Source organism: Pseudophryne corroboree, chromosome 1 (assembly GCF_028390025.1).
Source record: "Pseudophryne corroboree isolate aPseCor3 chromosome 1, aPseCor3.hap2, whole genome shotgun sequence".
Lineage (NCBI taxonomy): Eukaryota > Metazoa > Chordata > Amphibia > Anura > Myobatrachidae > Pseudophryne > Pseudophryne corroboree.
Genome location: NC_086444.1, coordinates 1,077,135,197 through 1,077,152,571, shown reverse-complemented (window position 1 = coordinate 1,077,152,571; position 17,375 = coordinate 1,077,135,197). Strand labels below are relative to the sequence as shown.

General features: G+C 46.0%; 1 protein-coding gene across 9 annotated transcripts in view; it reads right to left on the bottom strand.

Annotated features, from left to right (window-relative positions):
- Positions 1–17,375, bottom strand: part of ATP8A1 (ATPase phospholipid transporting 8A1) — a 613,161-nt gene that overhangs the window by 284,137 nt on the left and 311,649 nt on the right. For 7 of the 9 annotated variants that reach the window (XM_063920998.1, XM_063921003.1, XM_063920996.1 and 4 more), the window contains 6 exons: positions 14,756–14,867; positions 14,118–14,283; positions 12,411–12,538; positions 11,804–11,881; positions 11,496–11,584; positions 3,881–3,925 (listed from right to left, as the gene is read on the bottom strand). In XM_063920998.1, coding sequence (XP_063777068.1) covers positions 3,881–3,925; positions 11,496–11,584; positions 11,804–11,881; positions 12,411–12,538; positions 14,118–14,283; positions 14,756–14,867 — 618 coding nt within the window. The remainder of the gene's footprint in view (positions 1–3,880; positions 3,926–11,495; positions 11,585–11,803; positions 11,882–12,410; positions 12,539–14,117; positions 14,284–14,755; positions 14,868–17,375) is intronic. The other 2 variants (XM_063921000.1, XM_063920999.1) reach the window with 1 other exon arrangement.

Genomic DNA, 17,375 nt, shown 5'->3' with positions numbered 1-17,375 from the left:
GTCCCCACTCTCCCGGGTGTAGATCGTGTCTGCTGAGGAAGTCTGCTTCCCAGTTGTCCACTCCCGGAATGAACACTGCTGACAGTGCTATCACATGATCTTCCGCCCAGCGAAGAATCCTTGCAGCTTCTGCCATTGCTCTCCTGCTTCTTGTGCCGCCCTGTCTGTTTACGTGGGCGACTGCCGTGATGTTGTCCGACTGGATCAACACCGGCTGACCCTGAAGCAGGGCTTTTGCCAGGCTTAGAGCATTGTAAATCGCTCTTAGCTCCAGTATATTTATGTGAAGAGACATCTCCAGGTTTGACCATACTCCCTGGAAGTTTCTTCCCTGTGTGACCGCTCCCCAGCCTCTCAGACTGGCATCCGTGGTCACCAGGTCCCAGTCCTGTATGCCGAATCTGCGGCCCTCAAACAGATGAGCACTCTGCAACCACCACAGAAGAGACACCCTTGTCCGTGGCGACAAGGTTATCCGCTGATGCATCTGCAGATGCGATCCGGACCATTTGTCCAGCAGATCCCACTGAAAAGTTCGTGCGTGGAATCTGCCGAATGGAATCGCTTCGTAAGAAGCCACCATCTTTCCCAGGACTCTTGTGCATTGATGCACAGACACTTTCCCTGGTTTTAGGAGGTTCCTGACAAGTTCGGATAACTCCTTGGCTTTCTCCTCCGGAAGAAACACCTTTTTCTGAACCGTGTCCAGAATCATTCCCAGGAACAGCAGACGTGTCGTCGGGGTCAATTGAGATTTTGGAAAATTCAGAATCCACCCGTGCTGTTGCAGCACTATTTGGGTTAGTGCTACTACGTCCCCCAGCTGTTCCCTGGACCTTGCCCTTATCAGGAGATCGTCCAAGTAAGGGATAATTAATACGCCTTTTCTTCGTAGAAGAAACATCATTTCGGCCATTACCTTGGTAAAGACCCGAGGTGCCGTGGACAATCCAAACGGCAGCGTCTGAAACTGATAATGACAGTTTTGCACCACGAACCTGAGGTACCCTTGATGTGAAGGGCAAATTGGGACATGCAGGTAAGCATCCTTGATGTCCAGGGACACCATAAAGTCCCCTTCTTCCAGATTCGCTATCACTGCTCTGAGTGACTCCATCTTGAACTTGAAGTTTTGTATGTACAGGTTCAAAGATTTCAGATTTAGAATAGGTCTTACCGAGCCGTCCGGCTTCGGTACCACAAATAGTGTGGAATAATACCCCTTTCCCTGTTGTAGGAGGGGTACCTTGACTATCACCTGCTGAGAATACAGCTTGTGAATGGCTTCCAATACCGTCGCCCTGTCTGAGGGAGACGTTGGCAGAGCAGACTTTAGGAACCGGCGAGGGGGAGACTTCTCGAATTCCAACCTGTAACCCTGAGATATTATCTGCAGGATCCCGGGGTCCACCTGTGAGTGAGCCCACTGTGCGCTGAAATTCTTGAGTCGACCCCCCACCGCCCCTGAGTCCGCTTGTAAAGCCCCAACGTCATGCTGAGGGCTTTGCAGAAGCCGGGGGGGGGCTTCTGCTCCTGGGAAGAAGCTGCTTGGTGCACTCTCTTACCCTTTCCTTTGCCTCGGGGCAAATATGACTGTCCTTTCGCCCTCTTGTTCCTATAGGAACGAAAGGACTGCGGCTGAAAAGACGGTGTCTTTTTCTGTTGGGAGGGGACCTGAGGTAAAAAGGTGGATTTCCCGGCTGTTGCCGTGGCCACCAAATCCGATAGACCGACCCCAAATAATTCCTCCCCCTTATACGGCAATACTTCCATATGCCGTTTGGAATCCGCATCACCTGACCATTGTCGCGTCCATAAACTTCTTCTGGCAGATATGGACATCGCACTTACTCTCGATGCCAGAGTGCAAATATCCCTCTGTGCATCTCGCATATATAGAAATGCATCCTTTAAATGCTCTATAGTCAGTAAAATACTGTCCCTATCCAGGGTATCAATATTTTCAGTCAGGGAATCCGACCAAACCACCCCAGCACTGCACATCCATGCAGAGGCGATGGCTGGTCGCAGTATAACACCAGTATGAGTGTATATACTTTTCAGGGTAGTTTCCAGCCTCCTATCTGCTGGATCCTTGAGGGCGGCCGTTTCAGGAGACGGTAACGCCACTTGTTTTGATAAGCGTGTGAGCGCCTTATCCACCCTAGGGGGTGTTTCCCAGCGCGCCCTAACCTCTGGCGGGAAAGGATATAATGCCAATAACTTCTTTGAAATTAGCAGTTTTCTATCGGGGTTAACCCACGCTTCATCACACACTTCATTCAATTCGTCTGATTCAGGAAAAACTACAGGTAGTTTTTTCAGACCCCACATAATACCCCTTTTTGTGGTACATGCAGTATCAGAGATATGTAAAGCCTCCTTCATTGCCGTGATCATATAACGTGTGGCCCTACTGGAAAATAGTTTCTTCACCGTCGACACTAGATTCGGTGTCCGTGTCTGGGTCTGTGTCGACCGACTGAGGTAAAGGGCGTTTTACAGCCCCTGACGGTGTCTGAGACGCCTGTACAGGTACTAACTGGTTTTCCGGCCGTCTCATGTCGTCAACTGATTTTTGTAATGTGCTGACATTATCACGTAATTCCATAAATAAAGCCATCCATTCCGGTGTCGACTCCCTAGGGGGTGACATCACCATTACCGGCAATTGCTCCGCCTCCACACCAACATCGTCCTCATACATGTCGACACACACGTACCGACACACAGCAGACACACAGGGAATGCTCTTATCGAAGACAGGACCCCACTAGCCCTTTGGGGAGACAGAGGGAGAGTTTGCCAGCACACACCCAAGCGCTATAAATATATAGGAACAACCCTATAGAAGTGTTGTCTCCCTTATAGCAGCTTAATATATATCAAAAACGCCAAAAAAAGTGCCCCCCCCTGTCTTTTTTACCCTGTTTCTGTAGTGCAGTGCAGGGGAGAGTCCTGGGAGCCTTCCTCGCAGCGGAGCTGAGCAGGAAAATGGCGCTGTGTGCTGAGGAGATAGGCCCCGCCCCCTATTTCGGCGGGCTCTTCTCCGGAGTTTGTGAGACCTGGCAGGGGTTAAATACATCCATATAGCCCCAAGGGCTATATGTGATGTATTTTTTAGCCAGAACAAGGTATTCTCATTGCTGCCCAGGGCGCCCCCTGCAGCGCCCTGCACCCTCCGTGACCGCTGGTGTGAAGTGTGTGACAACAATGGCGCACAGCTGCAGTGCTGTGCGCTACCTCATGAAGACTGAAAAGTCTTCTGCCGCCGGTTTCTGGACCTCTTCGCTTTTCGGCATCTGCAAGGGGGTCGGCGGCGCGGCTCCGGGACCGGACTCCATGGCTGGGCCTGTGTTCGATCCCTCTGGAGCTAATGGTGTCCAGTAGCCTAAGAAGCCAATCCATCCTGCACGCAGGTGAGTTCACTTCTTCTCCCCTAAGTCCCTCGTTGCAGTGAGCCTGTTGCCAGCAGGACTCACTGAAAATAAAAAACCTAAAAACTTTTTCTAAGCAGCTCTTTAGGAGAGCCACCTAGATTGCACCCTGCTCGGACGGGCACAAAAACCTAACTGAGGCTTGGAGGAGGGTCATAGGGGGAGGAGCCAGTGCACACCACCTGATCCTAAAGCTTTATTTTTGTGCCCTGTCTCCTGCGGAGCCGCTAATCCCCATGGTCCTGACGGAGTCCCCAGCATCCACTAGGACGTTAGAGAAAATATATTATCGTTAACAAAAGTGATCACAATGCTTTAGCATATGTTTTGGCAGTAAAACAGCTTTATTTCTAGTAAAGGTCTCATTAATTGCTAATTCAGCATGCTTCAGCAGAGCAGGAACACAATACACTGCATGCAAGGGGCTGCGCGGCTCAGCTTACCAACTATCTTCACAATATCTATTGTCCTCTGGCTCTGGACAGTGACTGCATATGGTGGAAAGAGGAAAAGCAGAGTTCTAGGAAATCAGATGGGGCAGTAATACAAAGGCAGATTTCTAAATCACTTAAGTGTCAATTGTGGTTCTACTTTATGTACGGTATTGAAAATATCAGAACAAGCATGGCTGCCTGACTTCACACATCAACAATAAGTGGTTTTATAAATCCCAGATAAGGAACAAGTGGATTACTCATTGGTCTGAGTCAGTGCAGGTTTTAATTATGTGCATGAGCACAGATGGTTAAATCAGAATAACTGAGGTACTACTTAAGTCACCTGTGCTCAAATATGGCTATCCTTAAAACCTGGACTGTTAGTGTGCCCCGAGGACTGTGGTTAGTAATCCCTGGTCTAACTAATCTGACACTTCCACTTGTGCTCCTGGGATGAGATTCCCAAAGCGTGACCTGCTGGAGAGGCCTGAGGACAATGTACAGCGGTTTAGAGAAAGATGTAGCTTTGGTAAACACGCTTTGCTTATTCAATTTTTTTAAGAATGTAACACACTAAGACTATAAGAGGTATATGTATGATCCTCCATTATGGGGGAGAAGCGGTATCAACGCATGTTATGTGCACTGATACTGTTTCCCCCCGCCTCCCATGTAGGACTCTGGCGGTGTACGCTACATGACAGGGGCGTATATGGGCACTGCCATCTACAAGACAGCACGCCAATATGCAGGGCAATCTATGAATGGTCAGTATCACTGACCGTTCCAACACCTGCAGGTGTCGTTGAGCTGTCCCTGGCTGTGGCGGCTCCAGGCTGCATAGAAGATCTTGTGATAATAGTGAGATCTCGCACATGCCCAGTGAGCTGGCTAGGAGGAGACACACAGCACATCACTGGCAGGCACTGCCGGAGGGGGGAGTTTTCACATCAGCCTCTCCGGCAGCCGAGATGATAATAATCTCGGTGCTACTGCTTCCTGCTTTGCCTTGGTAAAGAGACAAAGCAGGAAACAATAAACCCCCACAATATGTGCAAGCATAACAGATTTACCCCTAAGTGCTTTACTGGCCAGTGTACTAGCCATCACACTGGTACATTAGTATGTCTACAGTATTAGGACATGTAATCTCAACATGTATTAGGACATGTAATCTCAACAAGTACATGAAAGGAAACACGTTATGGGTAAAACGGTCTGTGTACAGAATTTACAGAATTACATTGCACAATAAAATTGCTTATCACTGCAATATACCTTAAACAGAGAAAGCTACTCTGCTATAATAGCAAAAATAAATAAAATCCTGAGTGAGAAGGGTTCGTTTTGTAGACCATTCAGCTCTAGAGTCCACAAGGGCTTTTGGGGCACTGGACGCTCTTTCCCATTTAAGCAAATTAAATACTATATAAAGATGTGTCCTCATTCATCTTTGCTGCAGTCACGCCAAAAAGCCCCCGTTGGGCCTCTTTTTGCTGAAAATGCGTCTTGGCCACAATGCAACTATGACGCACGTGGAGACTCTGCTGATTAATTTCACACATGTGTTCTTATGCACCTTTACTGCGATCCTCACAGCGAGAGCACACGTACGCATGCACCCACTATCCATTCACTGCTAACAGGGAGCTGGCGGGTGAGATCTAGAGCAGCATACCGTGATGTACAGCACTAAGAAACGCTGCTATATGCAGCAAAGACACATAAGGACACATCTATATATAACACTTGTACATATATCTGTGTGCGTCATTCTCTGAATCTGTACACGAAGTGCTACAATGTAGCAGCAGCAGCTTTTTTCCCCATACAAGTTTTTTACTGCTCCATATACACACAATATCCAAGTGTCATACAGCAAATAAATCAGCAGTCTTCCCGCGCATCATGGTCATATTGCGTTGCTGCCAAAACGCATTTTTTTATTAAAAAAAAAGATGCCGAAAGTTAGCAGAGTTGCATGGGACCTGGCAGTGCACTCACGCCAGACATGTCGAGATGCATGGTGTATTGAGGCTAGATGAATGAAGAAGCATCTGTATATATAAATAAGCACAATTTGCAAAAAAATAAAAATAAAGCAGCTATAGGACTTTCTGGTCCTAGTGACCAAATCATCATGAAAAGAACATGATTTTAATACCTACCGGTAAATCCGTTTCTCTTAGTCCGTAGAGGATGCTGGGGACACCAAAAGAACCATGGTGTATAGAATGGATCCGCAGGAGACATGGGCACTTTAAGACTTTGAAAAGGGGTGTTCACTGGCTCCTCCCTCTATGCCCCTCCTCCAGACTCCAGTTATAGGAACTGTACCCAGGTAGACGGACAAATTTCGAGGAAAGAATTTATTGTTAAACTAAGGTGCTATTCATACCAGCACACACCGCAAACACGCTGTACAACAATGAATTCAACAGAACCCAAGCCAACGGCATGAACCAATGTCAGCAACAGGTTGACTATAAACATAACACAACATGTGTGTAACCAGAAATAATAAACTGCAGATACAGTACGCACTGGGACGGGCGCCCAGCATCCTCTACGGACTAACAGAAAAGGATTTACAGGTAGGTATTAAAATCCTATTTTCTCCTACGTCCTAGAGGATGCTGGGGACACCAAAAGAACCATGGGGTTATACCAAAGCTCTAGAACGGGCGGGAGATTGCGGACGACTCTGCAGCACCGATCGACCAAACTTGAGGTCGTCATCGGCCAGGGTATCAAACTTGTAAAACTTTGCAAAAGTGTTCGAACCCGACCAAGTAGCAGCTCGGCAAAGTTGCAATGCCAAGACCCCTCGGGCAGCCGCTCAAGAAGAGTCCACCTTTCTAGTAGAATGGGCCTTCACCGGAGCCGGTAATGGCAATCCGGCCGTGGAATGAGCATGCTGAATCGCGTTACAGATCCAGCGTGCAATGGTCTGTTTGGAAGCAGGACACCCAATCTTGTTGGGAGCATACAGGACAAACAGAGCTTCGGTTTTCCTAACCTGAGCCGTTCTGGCGACATAGATTTTCAGAGCTCTGACCACATCCAAAGATTTTGACTCAACGAAAGAGGCAGTAGCCACTGGCACCACAATAGGTTGGTTCATGTGGAAAGATGAAACCACCTTCGGCAGAAATTGTTGCAGAGTCCTTAACTCTGCTCTCTCTTCATGAAAGATTAAATAAGGGCTCTTGTGAGACAAGGCCACCAACTCAGACACCCGCCTTGGGGACGACAAAGCCAACAGGATGACCACTTTCCAAGTGAGAAACTGCAACTCCACCGACTGTAAAGGCTCAAACAAATACGATTGAAGGGACTGCAACACCACGTTGGGGGCACAAATGGAGATTGGGTGTGTTACACACCCTTCACGAAAGTTTGAACTTCTGGAAGGGAGGCCAATTGTTTTTGAAAGAAAACCCATAAGGCTGAAATTTGAACCTTAATTGAACCCAACTTTAGGTCCGCCTCTACACCAGCTTGTAGAAAATGGAGAAAACGTCCTAGCTGAAACTCTTCTGCAGGAGCCTTCTTGGATTCACACCAAGACACATACTTCCTCCAAATGCGGTGGTAATATTTAGACATCACTCCCTTACTGGCCTGAAGAAGTGTGGGAATGACTTTACTGGGAATACCCTTCCGTGCTAAGATCTGCCGTTCAACCGCCATGCCGTCAAACGTAGCCGCGGTAAGTCTTGGTATACGCACGGCCCGTGCCGTAACAGGTCCTCGCGTAGAGGAAGGGGCCAGGGATCTCCTATGAGTAATTCCTGAAGATCCGGATACCAAGCCCTCCTTCGCCAGTCTGAGACAATGAGGATTGCTTGAACCTTTGTTCTTCTTATGATCTTTAGAACTTTTGGAATGAGAGGAAGTGGAGGGAACACATACACCGACGGAAACACCCATGGTGTCACCAGTGCATCCACTGCCATTGCTTGAGGGTCCCTGGATCTGGAACAATATCTCTGAAGCTTTTTGTTGAGGCGTGACGCCATCATGTCTATGTGAGGAATTCCCCAACGACTTGTCACTTCTGTGAAGACCTCTTAATGGAGGCTCCATTCCCCTGGATGGAGATCGTGTCTGCTGAGGAAGTCTGCTTCCTGGTTGTCCACTCCTGGAATGAAGATCGCTTGCAGCGCTCTTGTATGCTTCTCTGCCCAGCGAAGAACTTTTGTGACTTCTGCCATTGCCGCTCTGCTTTTTGTTTGCTTTATGTACGCTACTGCTGTCACACTGTACGATTGGATCAGCACGGGCAGATTGCGAAGAAGATGTTCCGCCTGCATAACACTGTAAATGGCCCTTAACGCCAGAACGTTTATGTGGAGACAAGTTTCCTGGCTTGACCATCTTCCTTGGAAGTTTACCCCTTGCGTGACTGCACCCCGTCCTCGGAGACTTGCATCTGTGGTTATTAGGACCCAATCCTGGATCCCGAACCTGCGCCACTCCAGGAGGTGAGAGCTGTGTAGCCACCACAGGAGTGTTATTCTGGTCCTTGAAGAAAGGACTATCTTCCGGTGCATGTGCAGGTGGAATCCGGACCACTTGTCCAACAGGTCCCACTGAAATACTCCGGCATGGAATCTGCCAAACTGAATGGCGTCGTAGGTCGCCACCATCTTCCCCAGCAACAGAGTGCACTGATGGATTGACACTCTTGGTGGTTTCAGAATTTGTTTGACTAGGCTCTGAAGTTCCTGAGCCTTTTCCACCGGAAGAAAAACTCTCTGTAGTTCTGTGTCCAGTATCATCCCTAAAAATGACAACCTCGTTGCCGCAATCAACTGTGATTTTGGCAAGTTCAGGAGCCAACCGTGTTGTTGAAGAACTGTCAGGGACAGGGCAACGTTTTTCATCAACTGGTCCCTGGATCTCGCCTTTATCAGGAGATCGTCCAAGTACGGGATAATTGTGACTCCTTGCTTGCGCAGGAGAACCATCGTTTCCGCCATTACTTTGGTGAAAACCCTCGGAGCCGTGGACAGACCAAACGGCAACGTCTGAAATTGGTAATGAAAATCCTGAAGTGCAAACCTCAGGTAAGCCTAATGTGGAGGATAAATGGGAACATGTAAGTAGGCATCTTTTATGTCCACCGACATCATAAAATCCCCCTCCTCCACTGCAGATCACTGCTCGGAGAGACTCCATTTTGAATTTGAATTTTTTTTAAGTAGAAATAGAGGGATTTCAGGTTTAGGATTGGCCTGACCGAGCCATCCGGCTTCGGAACCACAAACAGACTTGAATAAAAGCCTTCTCCCTGTTGTGACTGGGGAACCCTGACTATAACCTGATTTTGACACAACTTTTGTATGGCGTTGCAAATTACCTCTGTCTGAACGAGAAACTGGCAAGGCCGATTTGAAAAATCGGTGAGGGGGGATGTCTTGAAACTCCAGTTTGTACCCTTGGGATATTATTTGTAAAACCCATGGGTCCAGGTCCGAACGAACCCAAAACTGACTGAAGAGTCTGGGACGTGCCCCCACCGGTGCGGACTCCCGCAGAGGAGCCCCAGCGTCATGCGCTAGATTTGGCAGAAGTCGGGGAGGACTTCTGCTCCTGGGAACCCGCCACGGCTGGTGATCTTTTACCTTTTCCCCTTCCTCTAGCCGCACGGAAGGAAGAACCTCGCCCTTTCTTGTATTTATTGGGCCAAAAGGACTGCATTTGATAGTGGTGTGTCTTCCTTTGTTGCAAAGGCACATAAGGCAAAAATGATGATTTACCCGTGGTAGCCGTAGATACCAAATCAGCGAGGCCGTCACCGAACAAGACACCACCTTTGTACGGTAGGGATACCACATTTTTCTTAGAGTCAGTATCAGCATTCCACTGATGAATCCATAATGCTCGCCTAGCTGAGACTGCCATGGCATTGGCCTTTGATCCCAAAAGGCCAATATCCCTCGCAGCTTCCTTTAGGTAAACTGCCGCGTCCTTGATATAACCCAGCGTCAAGAGGATGTTACCCTATCTAGAGAATCTATGTCAGATGACAAGTTATCTGCCCACTTTTCAATAGCACTACTCACCCACGCAGAGGCAATGACCGGTCTGAGTAGTGTACCTGTGGTCGTATAAATGGATTTTAGCGTAGCCTCCTGCCTACATTCTGCAGGGTCTTTAAGGGCTGCCGTGTCAGGTGACGGAAGAGCCGCCTTTTTAGACAACCGTGATAGGGCCTTGTCCACAATGGGGGGTAACTCCCACTTTTCCCTATCCCCAGTGGAAAACGGATAAACGAATCCTTTTGGGAATCTGAAATTTTCTGTCAGGACTTTCCCAGACTTTATCAAATAAAGTATTCAGTTCATGAGAGGGAGGAAACGTTATCTCAGGTTTCTTTTACTTATACATACAGACCCTTTTATCCAGAACAGCAGGGTCCTCAGTGATATGCAATACCTCTTTAATAGCCACAATCATGTACTGAATGCTCTTTGCCAATTTAGGATCTAATCTGGAGTCAGTGTCCGTGTTGGTATCAGTGTCTGCCAATTGGGTAAACGTACGTTTCTGTGACCAGGAGGGGACCTGAACTTGTAATAACATATCTTCCACAGATTTCTTCCATGCTTGGGTCTGAGACTCAGACTTGTCCAATCTTTTACTAATACGAGCTACATTAGCATTCAAAGCATTCAATACATTCAACCAATCAGGAGTCTGCGGTGCCGACATGGTGGAGTATACTGGCGGGGGTAGGACAGTATTATACCGTAATGTCCCCTCTTGCCAGACTTATTTTGAGGTATTTTAAGCTCCCCCCCCCCCCCCCCCCACCCTGCACCCAAAAGTGCTGTGTGTATGTGTGAGCGGGAGCTTGGCGTGCAGCGTACATCTGCTGCGCGGTACCTCAGGAAAATGCCGTCACTGAAGTCTTCTTTCTTCTTCTACTCACCTGTCTTCTGACTCTGTGAGGGGGGTGACGGCCAGCTGTGGGAGCGAGCATCTGAGCGTACCCAGCGATCAAACCCTCAGGAGCTAATGGTGTCCTGTAGCCAGAAGCAGAGCCCTTAAACTCACTAGAAGTGGGTCATAACTTCTCTCCCCTCAGTCCCACGAAGCAGGGAGGTTGTTGCCAGCAACCTCCCTGAACATAAAAAAACCTAACAAAAAAGTATTATCAGAGAAACTCAGTAGAGCTCCCCTGTAGTGCGTCCAGTCTCACTGGGCACAATTCTAAAACTGGAGTCTGGAGGAGGGGCATAGAGGGAGGAGCCAGTGCACACCCCTTTTCAAAGTCTTAAAGTGCCCATGTCTCCTGTGGAACCTGTCTATACCCCATGGTTCTTTTGGTGTCCCCAGCATCCTCTAGGACGTAGGAGAAATGTGAGTAACCAGACTTCAAAGCCTAATGATGCAACACCGAAAAGCTGTTATTCAGTGATTACAATGCATTTCCTGCATTCAAAAGGACAGACGACCATTTCTCAGCGGCAATTCTAATCCTGAGAAGCGATTTCCACGTTTTTTTGCGTCCACCCCATGTCTGTATGCCAAATACCCTTAAAATACATTAAGCTACTCCACAAACTATCACTCATTTCATTACTGACCAATATGAATAATGTGTACTCACCCATAGGCATTTCCTGCTATACTGCACTTCTTAAACTGCATTACATTGCAGGTCAGGGTCCCAGTTTTATCCGAAAATATGTATTTTACCTATGGCACACAAAACATACATTACAAAATTATACGACTGTCTTTGTAATTATGACTTATTACATGCTACACACTACACACCAGTGATCTATATAACCCATCTATACATGTAACTGATAAATAAACATCGTTCAGGCAAGATTTCCATATATATATTTTTCCCTCTTACTAAATGCAGTACAGTATTTAATTGGTGAGTCTGCCTTCCCTGTAACTCACCTGTCCTAATTCCTCATTGAGGTTAGATGTTCTGGCTACGGCAGAGGTGTCTGTTGGTTCATAGTGCATGTCTACATCCTGGTGGGAAGAGAAAGGGGGAGTGCATGAGCAAATAGTTACATACTGTATGTGACATTCAATGCTGTGGCCATACAGAGGCCATAACAACTCTTTTCTTATACATGGGATGAATCTATTAATGGAAATACACTGAGCATTTTGGCCCAGACGGAAGGGCCATGTTGGTTGATTATTAAAATAAAATCTAGTGATTTACAATAGAGATCTTCTAAGACATCCCTCCTGGGAGAGAGCATAAGAGGAGACTGCACTGACCAAAACAGCCTCCTTCATTTACTTCAGGAGCAGAACAAGTATTCTAGCCTATTTATTATACAGATACATAGTGCAAAAGGTTTACTGTAAAAACAAAAGTGACATGTCGTCTTTATAGCTGTACCTGGATCATACATCTGTAATGTCTAGCAAAGCACTTGTGTACCTGGGACTCTTTGTAACATTAACCTGACTACAGGTAAGGGCAATGTGCATAATTACACAGAACCCAATGTGACACAAAGCACCGGCAGGGAAAGGGAAGACTTACCCAGTTTATGAAGTATGCTTGTATAAATTTCACCACTTCCAGAGTCACCAGCAAACTGATGGGTATGAGATTGTTGAAGAGAATGATGAACGTTAAAAAATTCAGTCCAAAGTTGTTAGCTCCACCATCTGTGCAGTGATGACAGAAAAAGCAATATGCTACAATTACATCCAAACACGTGCCTTGCTTTCCATACAGAACAATCTGCCATACAGTACGCTGCAATATATCATACTCTTATTAGTGAGTCCCAAATTATATTCTCTGACCTCTCCTTACAGGAAAGCACCTGCGCTGCAAACTTGTTCAGCTCACTACAGAAGAGCTGCCGCCATTTATTATAGCACACCTACACCGAAACAGTCATTTATACCAGCTGTTCTTAACCATTTTTACACCCAAGAGCTACTATGAACTCATCCTGGAGAGCTAGGAGTCTGTTAGGACTTGCCTTACTACTGGCCACAAGTGTATTAAATATAATGTGAAGGACGTATTAATGATAAGTATATAGGTGGTTGTAGAAAAATGGTTTTAAAAAGTTGGGTCATGTGATGACAGCGGGGAGAATTTATAGTGCAGTCAAAGCCCAGAGGGGCATTCTAAAGCCTCCCTGCTCACGACATCATGTGACTGCAGTTGCCATAGTTGTCACATGACACTGAACATTTTTTTGAATGTTTGCTGCCTGTTGAAACAAGCTAAGGAAAATAGTAAATCACCAAAGAGCAAATAAAACACACACACAAAAAAACCAAAACTTTTTTTCATGGGATTGCTAACAGGAGGGCAACTTCATTTTTTTTTTTTTTTAGTTTTGTAATCTATACAGTACATATGTATATGATTGCTACACACAATAAGATCAACATGAGAGCACTGGGAGGTGATAAAGTGATTATGGAGAAGAGACGAGAATAAACAGATAACTGACTGATGTTACAAAGTGACTGTGCAGCTTTTTATTTCATACGTGTTACACATCATCTATGACATATAGCAACATCTGTAATATTTTCCAGGTGCAAGAGGAGGTTTTAATGATACATCATTCCGAGAACAGGAACTCTGGCTATAGCAATGTATTGGCCGTGATCGGAGACCTCTGCAGCAGGATAGTATCGTGTGATACTGAAACCACACTTGCATAAAAAGATGATGCATGAAAATAAGCATGCAGAACAGCATAGAGGATGTACAGATGTGTCCACAAGCAGCGTTACACATAACACGTGAGTGCTGTGTGACTCTGTAGCGCACTGTATTTTTTTTGCACTTTTCTGCAAAAATGCATCTTAGACGTAAAGTTATGTAATAGGACGCTGCATATCATTTTAGTCAGCAGAAGCTGCTTGTGCGTCTTATTACATTACTTTGCGTCTAAGACGCAAATAAAGACGATTGGCGCTACTGAGTCCCGCAATGGCATGGTGTGACTTCAAGGGCTGTTTAGCGTGACGGCAGTAAGGCTGTAATAGGACACATCTGCATAACATATTTATACGCAAGGCTTGAATTAACTTATGCAAAGCTCAGATGCTAGATTGCTTCTCTAGCTATGGGCACGTAAGGGATTAGCAAGCCTACAGCAAATAAATATAATTACAGCCCACATCAACCAGCTCACTATAATCAGTCTAGTCAGAAAATTACTGGATTTGTTTAGAAAAATGTCAACCTTTACATAAAATGTGACTCTGCTCTTACAGTTCAGATTGAGATACCAGTCCTTCTGCTCATGCTGCAAATTCCATATAGAAGATCCAATGGAGCAGACTAAGGAGATGGCGATGAGAGTGCCGAAGAGAAGCAGGATCTGCATGTTGGTTATCCGTTCCACGTTGGACAGCTTCAGCGGAGGTCTCGTTGAATTCTTTGCACGTAGAATAGAGAATTGTTATCAGCTTACAATTAGGAGCACTTGTGCATTCATCTATACAATACAGGGACCAATAAAGAACAACACATTATGGAGCAATTGTTATTCTTGTTGTGTCGGTTATACGAGGAACTTCAGATTTCCTAGCTCAACTAGGCACATTTTATCTTGCCCTATTGGGAAATTTAGAGTTCATTTGGTAACATCCATAAGTTTATTTCACTTGAATTATGAAGGGTTAAAAGGCAGAGAAAAACAAAACACAGAATTCCACACAAGGTCAACCTTTTCCTGTTTTTACTTATGGGGAAGGAGGGTCCAGGAATTTGCGAACTGCACAAGATATATGTTATATATTGTCCCCATTACCATCACCAGCTGAAAGTGATCTGCTGGGAAAATCTGGGCTGAATGAACGAGAATGAGGAAGAGTCCATATAAAAATGATGAAGATACAATGTACTACCTGCATGAGCTTCGTGTCATGACCTGTGTAGACAACTATTCCATGCACCCACTGAGTGTTCCTCAGCTGAGCTCCTCTCAGAAGGATCTGGTCTGGACCAAGCGGGACAGTACTATAAGAAGCAGAAATCGGCAATAGATACAAAGTCAGTATATGTACACTATGGGGCTATATCACAGAGTGTAAATGGGGAGAATACTACACACACACACACACACACACTTATTTATTTACTTTATTTTCACTTCAGTGGTTATACAAGCAGTCAGAATTAGGATCACTGTAGTCTCACCAATGAAATGTAATTTATACAAAGTGACCTTAAGAGCACACAGTAAATGTACAGAATACCATGATTCTGAATTGATAAGAGTAGTATCTCTCTCTCAGAAGTAACCATTGCTTGATATCCACAGTAATCAGTTACACTTTGGATAATATGTCTCATGATGGTAGCGACAGATGGCACAGTCGCCTAGTATAAACCCCTGAGTAACAAAGGCTGTCTAGAAATGATCACGTGTTTACTGTAGAACGCTAATGCAGAGGAATTCTGTGACAGATTCCACCTAGACAGTCAGGGGACAGCAGGGCAATGACATGAATTATCTGCACAATCGCTATTCACAAACAGAAACAATCGTTTATCATTGTTGGGTGTGATACTTTACACTAGATATGTATAAATAACTAATTCAAGTGCCCAAATCAAGAAAGTGGTTGCCAATTTAAAAATGTACTTTTAATTCTACATATCAAGTTATCATTGATATTATGAAGACTGCATGATACATGGATATACAGGTTGAGTATCCCATATCCAAATATTCCGAAATACGGAATATTCCGAAATACGGACTTTTTTGAGTGAGAGTGACATAGTGAAACCTTTGTTTTCTGATGGCTCAATGAACACAAACTTTGTTTAATACACAAAGTTATTAAAAAATAAGATTTTACTCACCGGTAAATCTATTTCTCGTAGTCCGTAGTGGATGCTGGGGACTCCGTAAGGACCATGGGGATTAGCGGCTCCACAGGAGACTGGGCACAACTAAAGAAAGCTTTAGGACTACCTGGTGTGCACTGGCTCCTCCCACTAAGACCCTCCTCCAGACCTCAGTTAGGATACTGTGCCCGGAAGAGCTGACACAATAAGGAAGGATTTTGAATCCCGGGTAAGACTCATACCAGCCACACCAATCACACCGTACAACTTGTGATATGAAACCCAGTTAACAGCATGATAACAGAGGAGCCTCTCAACAGATGGCTTAACAATAACCCTTCAGTTAGGCAATAACTATATACAAGTATTGCAGACAATCCGCACTTGGGATGAGCGCCCAGCATCCACTACGGACTACGAGAAATAGATTTACCGGTGAGTAAAATCTTATTTTCTCTAACGTCCTAAGTGGATGCTGGGGACTCCGTAAGGACCATGGGGATTATACCAAAGCTCCCAAACGGGCGGGAGAGTGCGGATGACTCTGCAGCACCGAATGAGCAAACTCTAGGTCCTCCTCAGCCATGGTATCAAACTTGTAGACTCTTGCATGAGTGTTTGAAACCGACCAAGTAACAGCTCGGCAAATTTGTAAAGCCGAGACCCCTCGGGCAGCCGCCCAAGAAGAGCCCACTTTCCTCGTGGAATGGGCTTTCACAGATTTAGGGTGCGGCAGTCCAGCCGCAGAATGTGCAAGTTGAATTGTGCTACAGATCCAGCGAGCAATAGTCTGCTTAGAAGCAGGAGCACCCAGCTTGTTGGGTGCATACAGGATAAATAGCGAGTCAGTTTTCCTGACTCCAGCCGTCCTGGAAACATACTTTTCAGGGCCCTGACTACGTCCAGAAACTTGGAATCCTCCAAGTCCCAAGTAGCCGCAGGCACCACAATAGGTTGGTTCACATGAAAAACTGCTACCACCTTAGGAAGGAATTGGGAACGAGTCCTCAATTCCGCCTTATCCATATAAAACACAGATAAGGGCTTTTGCATGACAAAGCCGCCAATTCTGATACACGCCTGGCCGACGCCAAGGCCCACAGCATGACCACTTTCCACGTGAGGTATTGTAGCTCCACGGATTTAAGTGGCTCAACTCAATGCGACTTCAGGAAATCCAACACTACGTTGAGATCCCACGGTGCCACTGGAGGCACAAACGGGGGCTGACTATGCAGCACTCCCTTAACAAAAGTCTGAACTTCAGGCAGTGAAGCCAGTTCTATTTTGGAAGAAAATCGATAGAGCCGAAATCTGGACCTTAATGGAACCCAATTTTAGGCCCATAGTCACCTCTGACTTGTAGGAAGTGCAGAAATCGACCTAGCTGAAATTCCTCCTTTGGGGCCTTACTGGCCTCACAGCACGCAACATATTTCCGCCATATGCGGTGACAATGGTTTGCGTTCACTTATTTCCTAGCTTTAAATAGCGTAGGGATAACTTCCTCCAGAATGCCCTTTTCCTTCAGGATCCGGTGTTCAACCGCCATGCCGTCAAACGCAGCCGCGGTACGTCTTGGAACAGACAGGCCCCCTGCTGCAGCAGGTCCTGTCTGAGCGGCAGAGGCCATGGGTCCTCTGAGATCATTTCTTGGAGTTCTGGGTACCA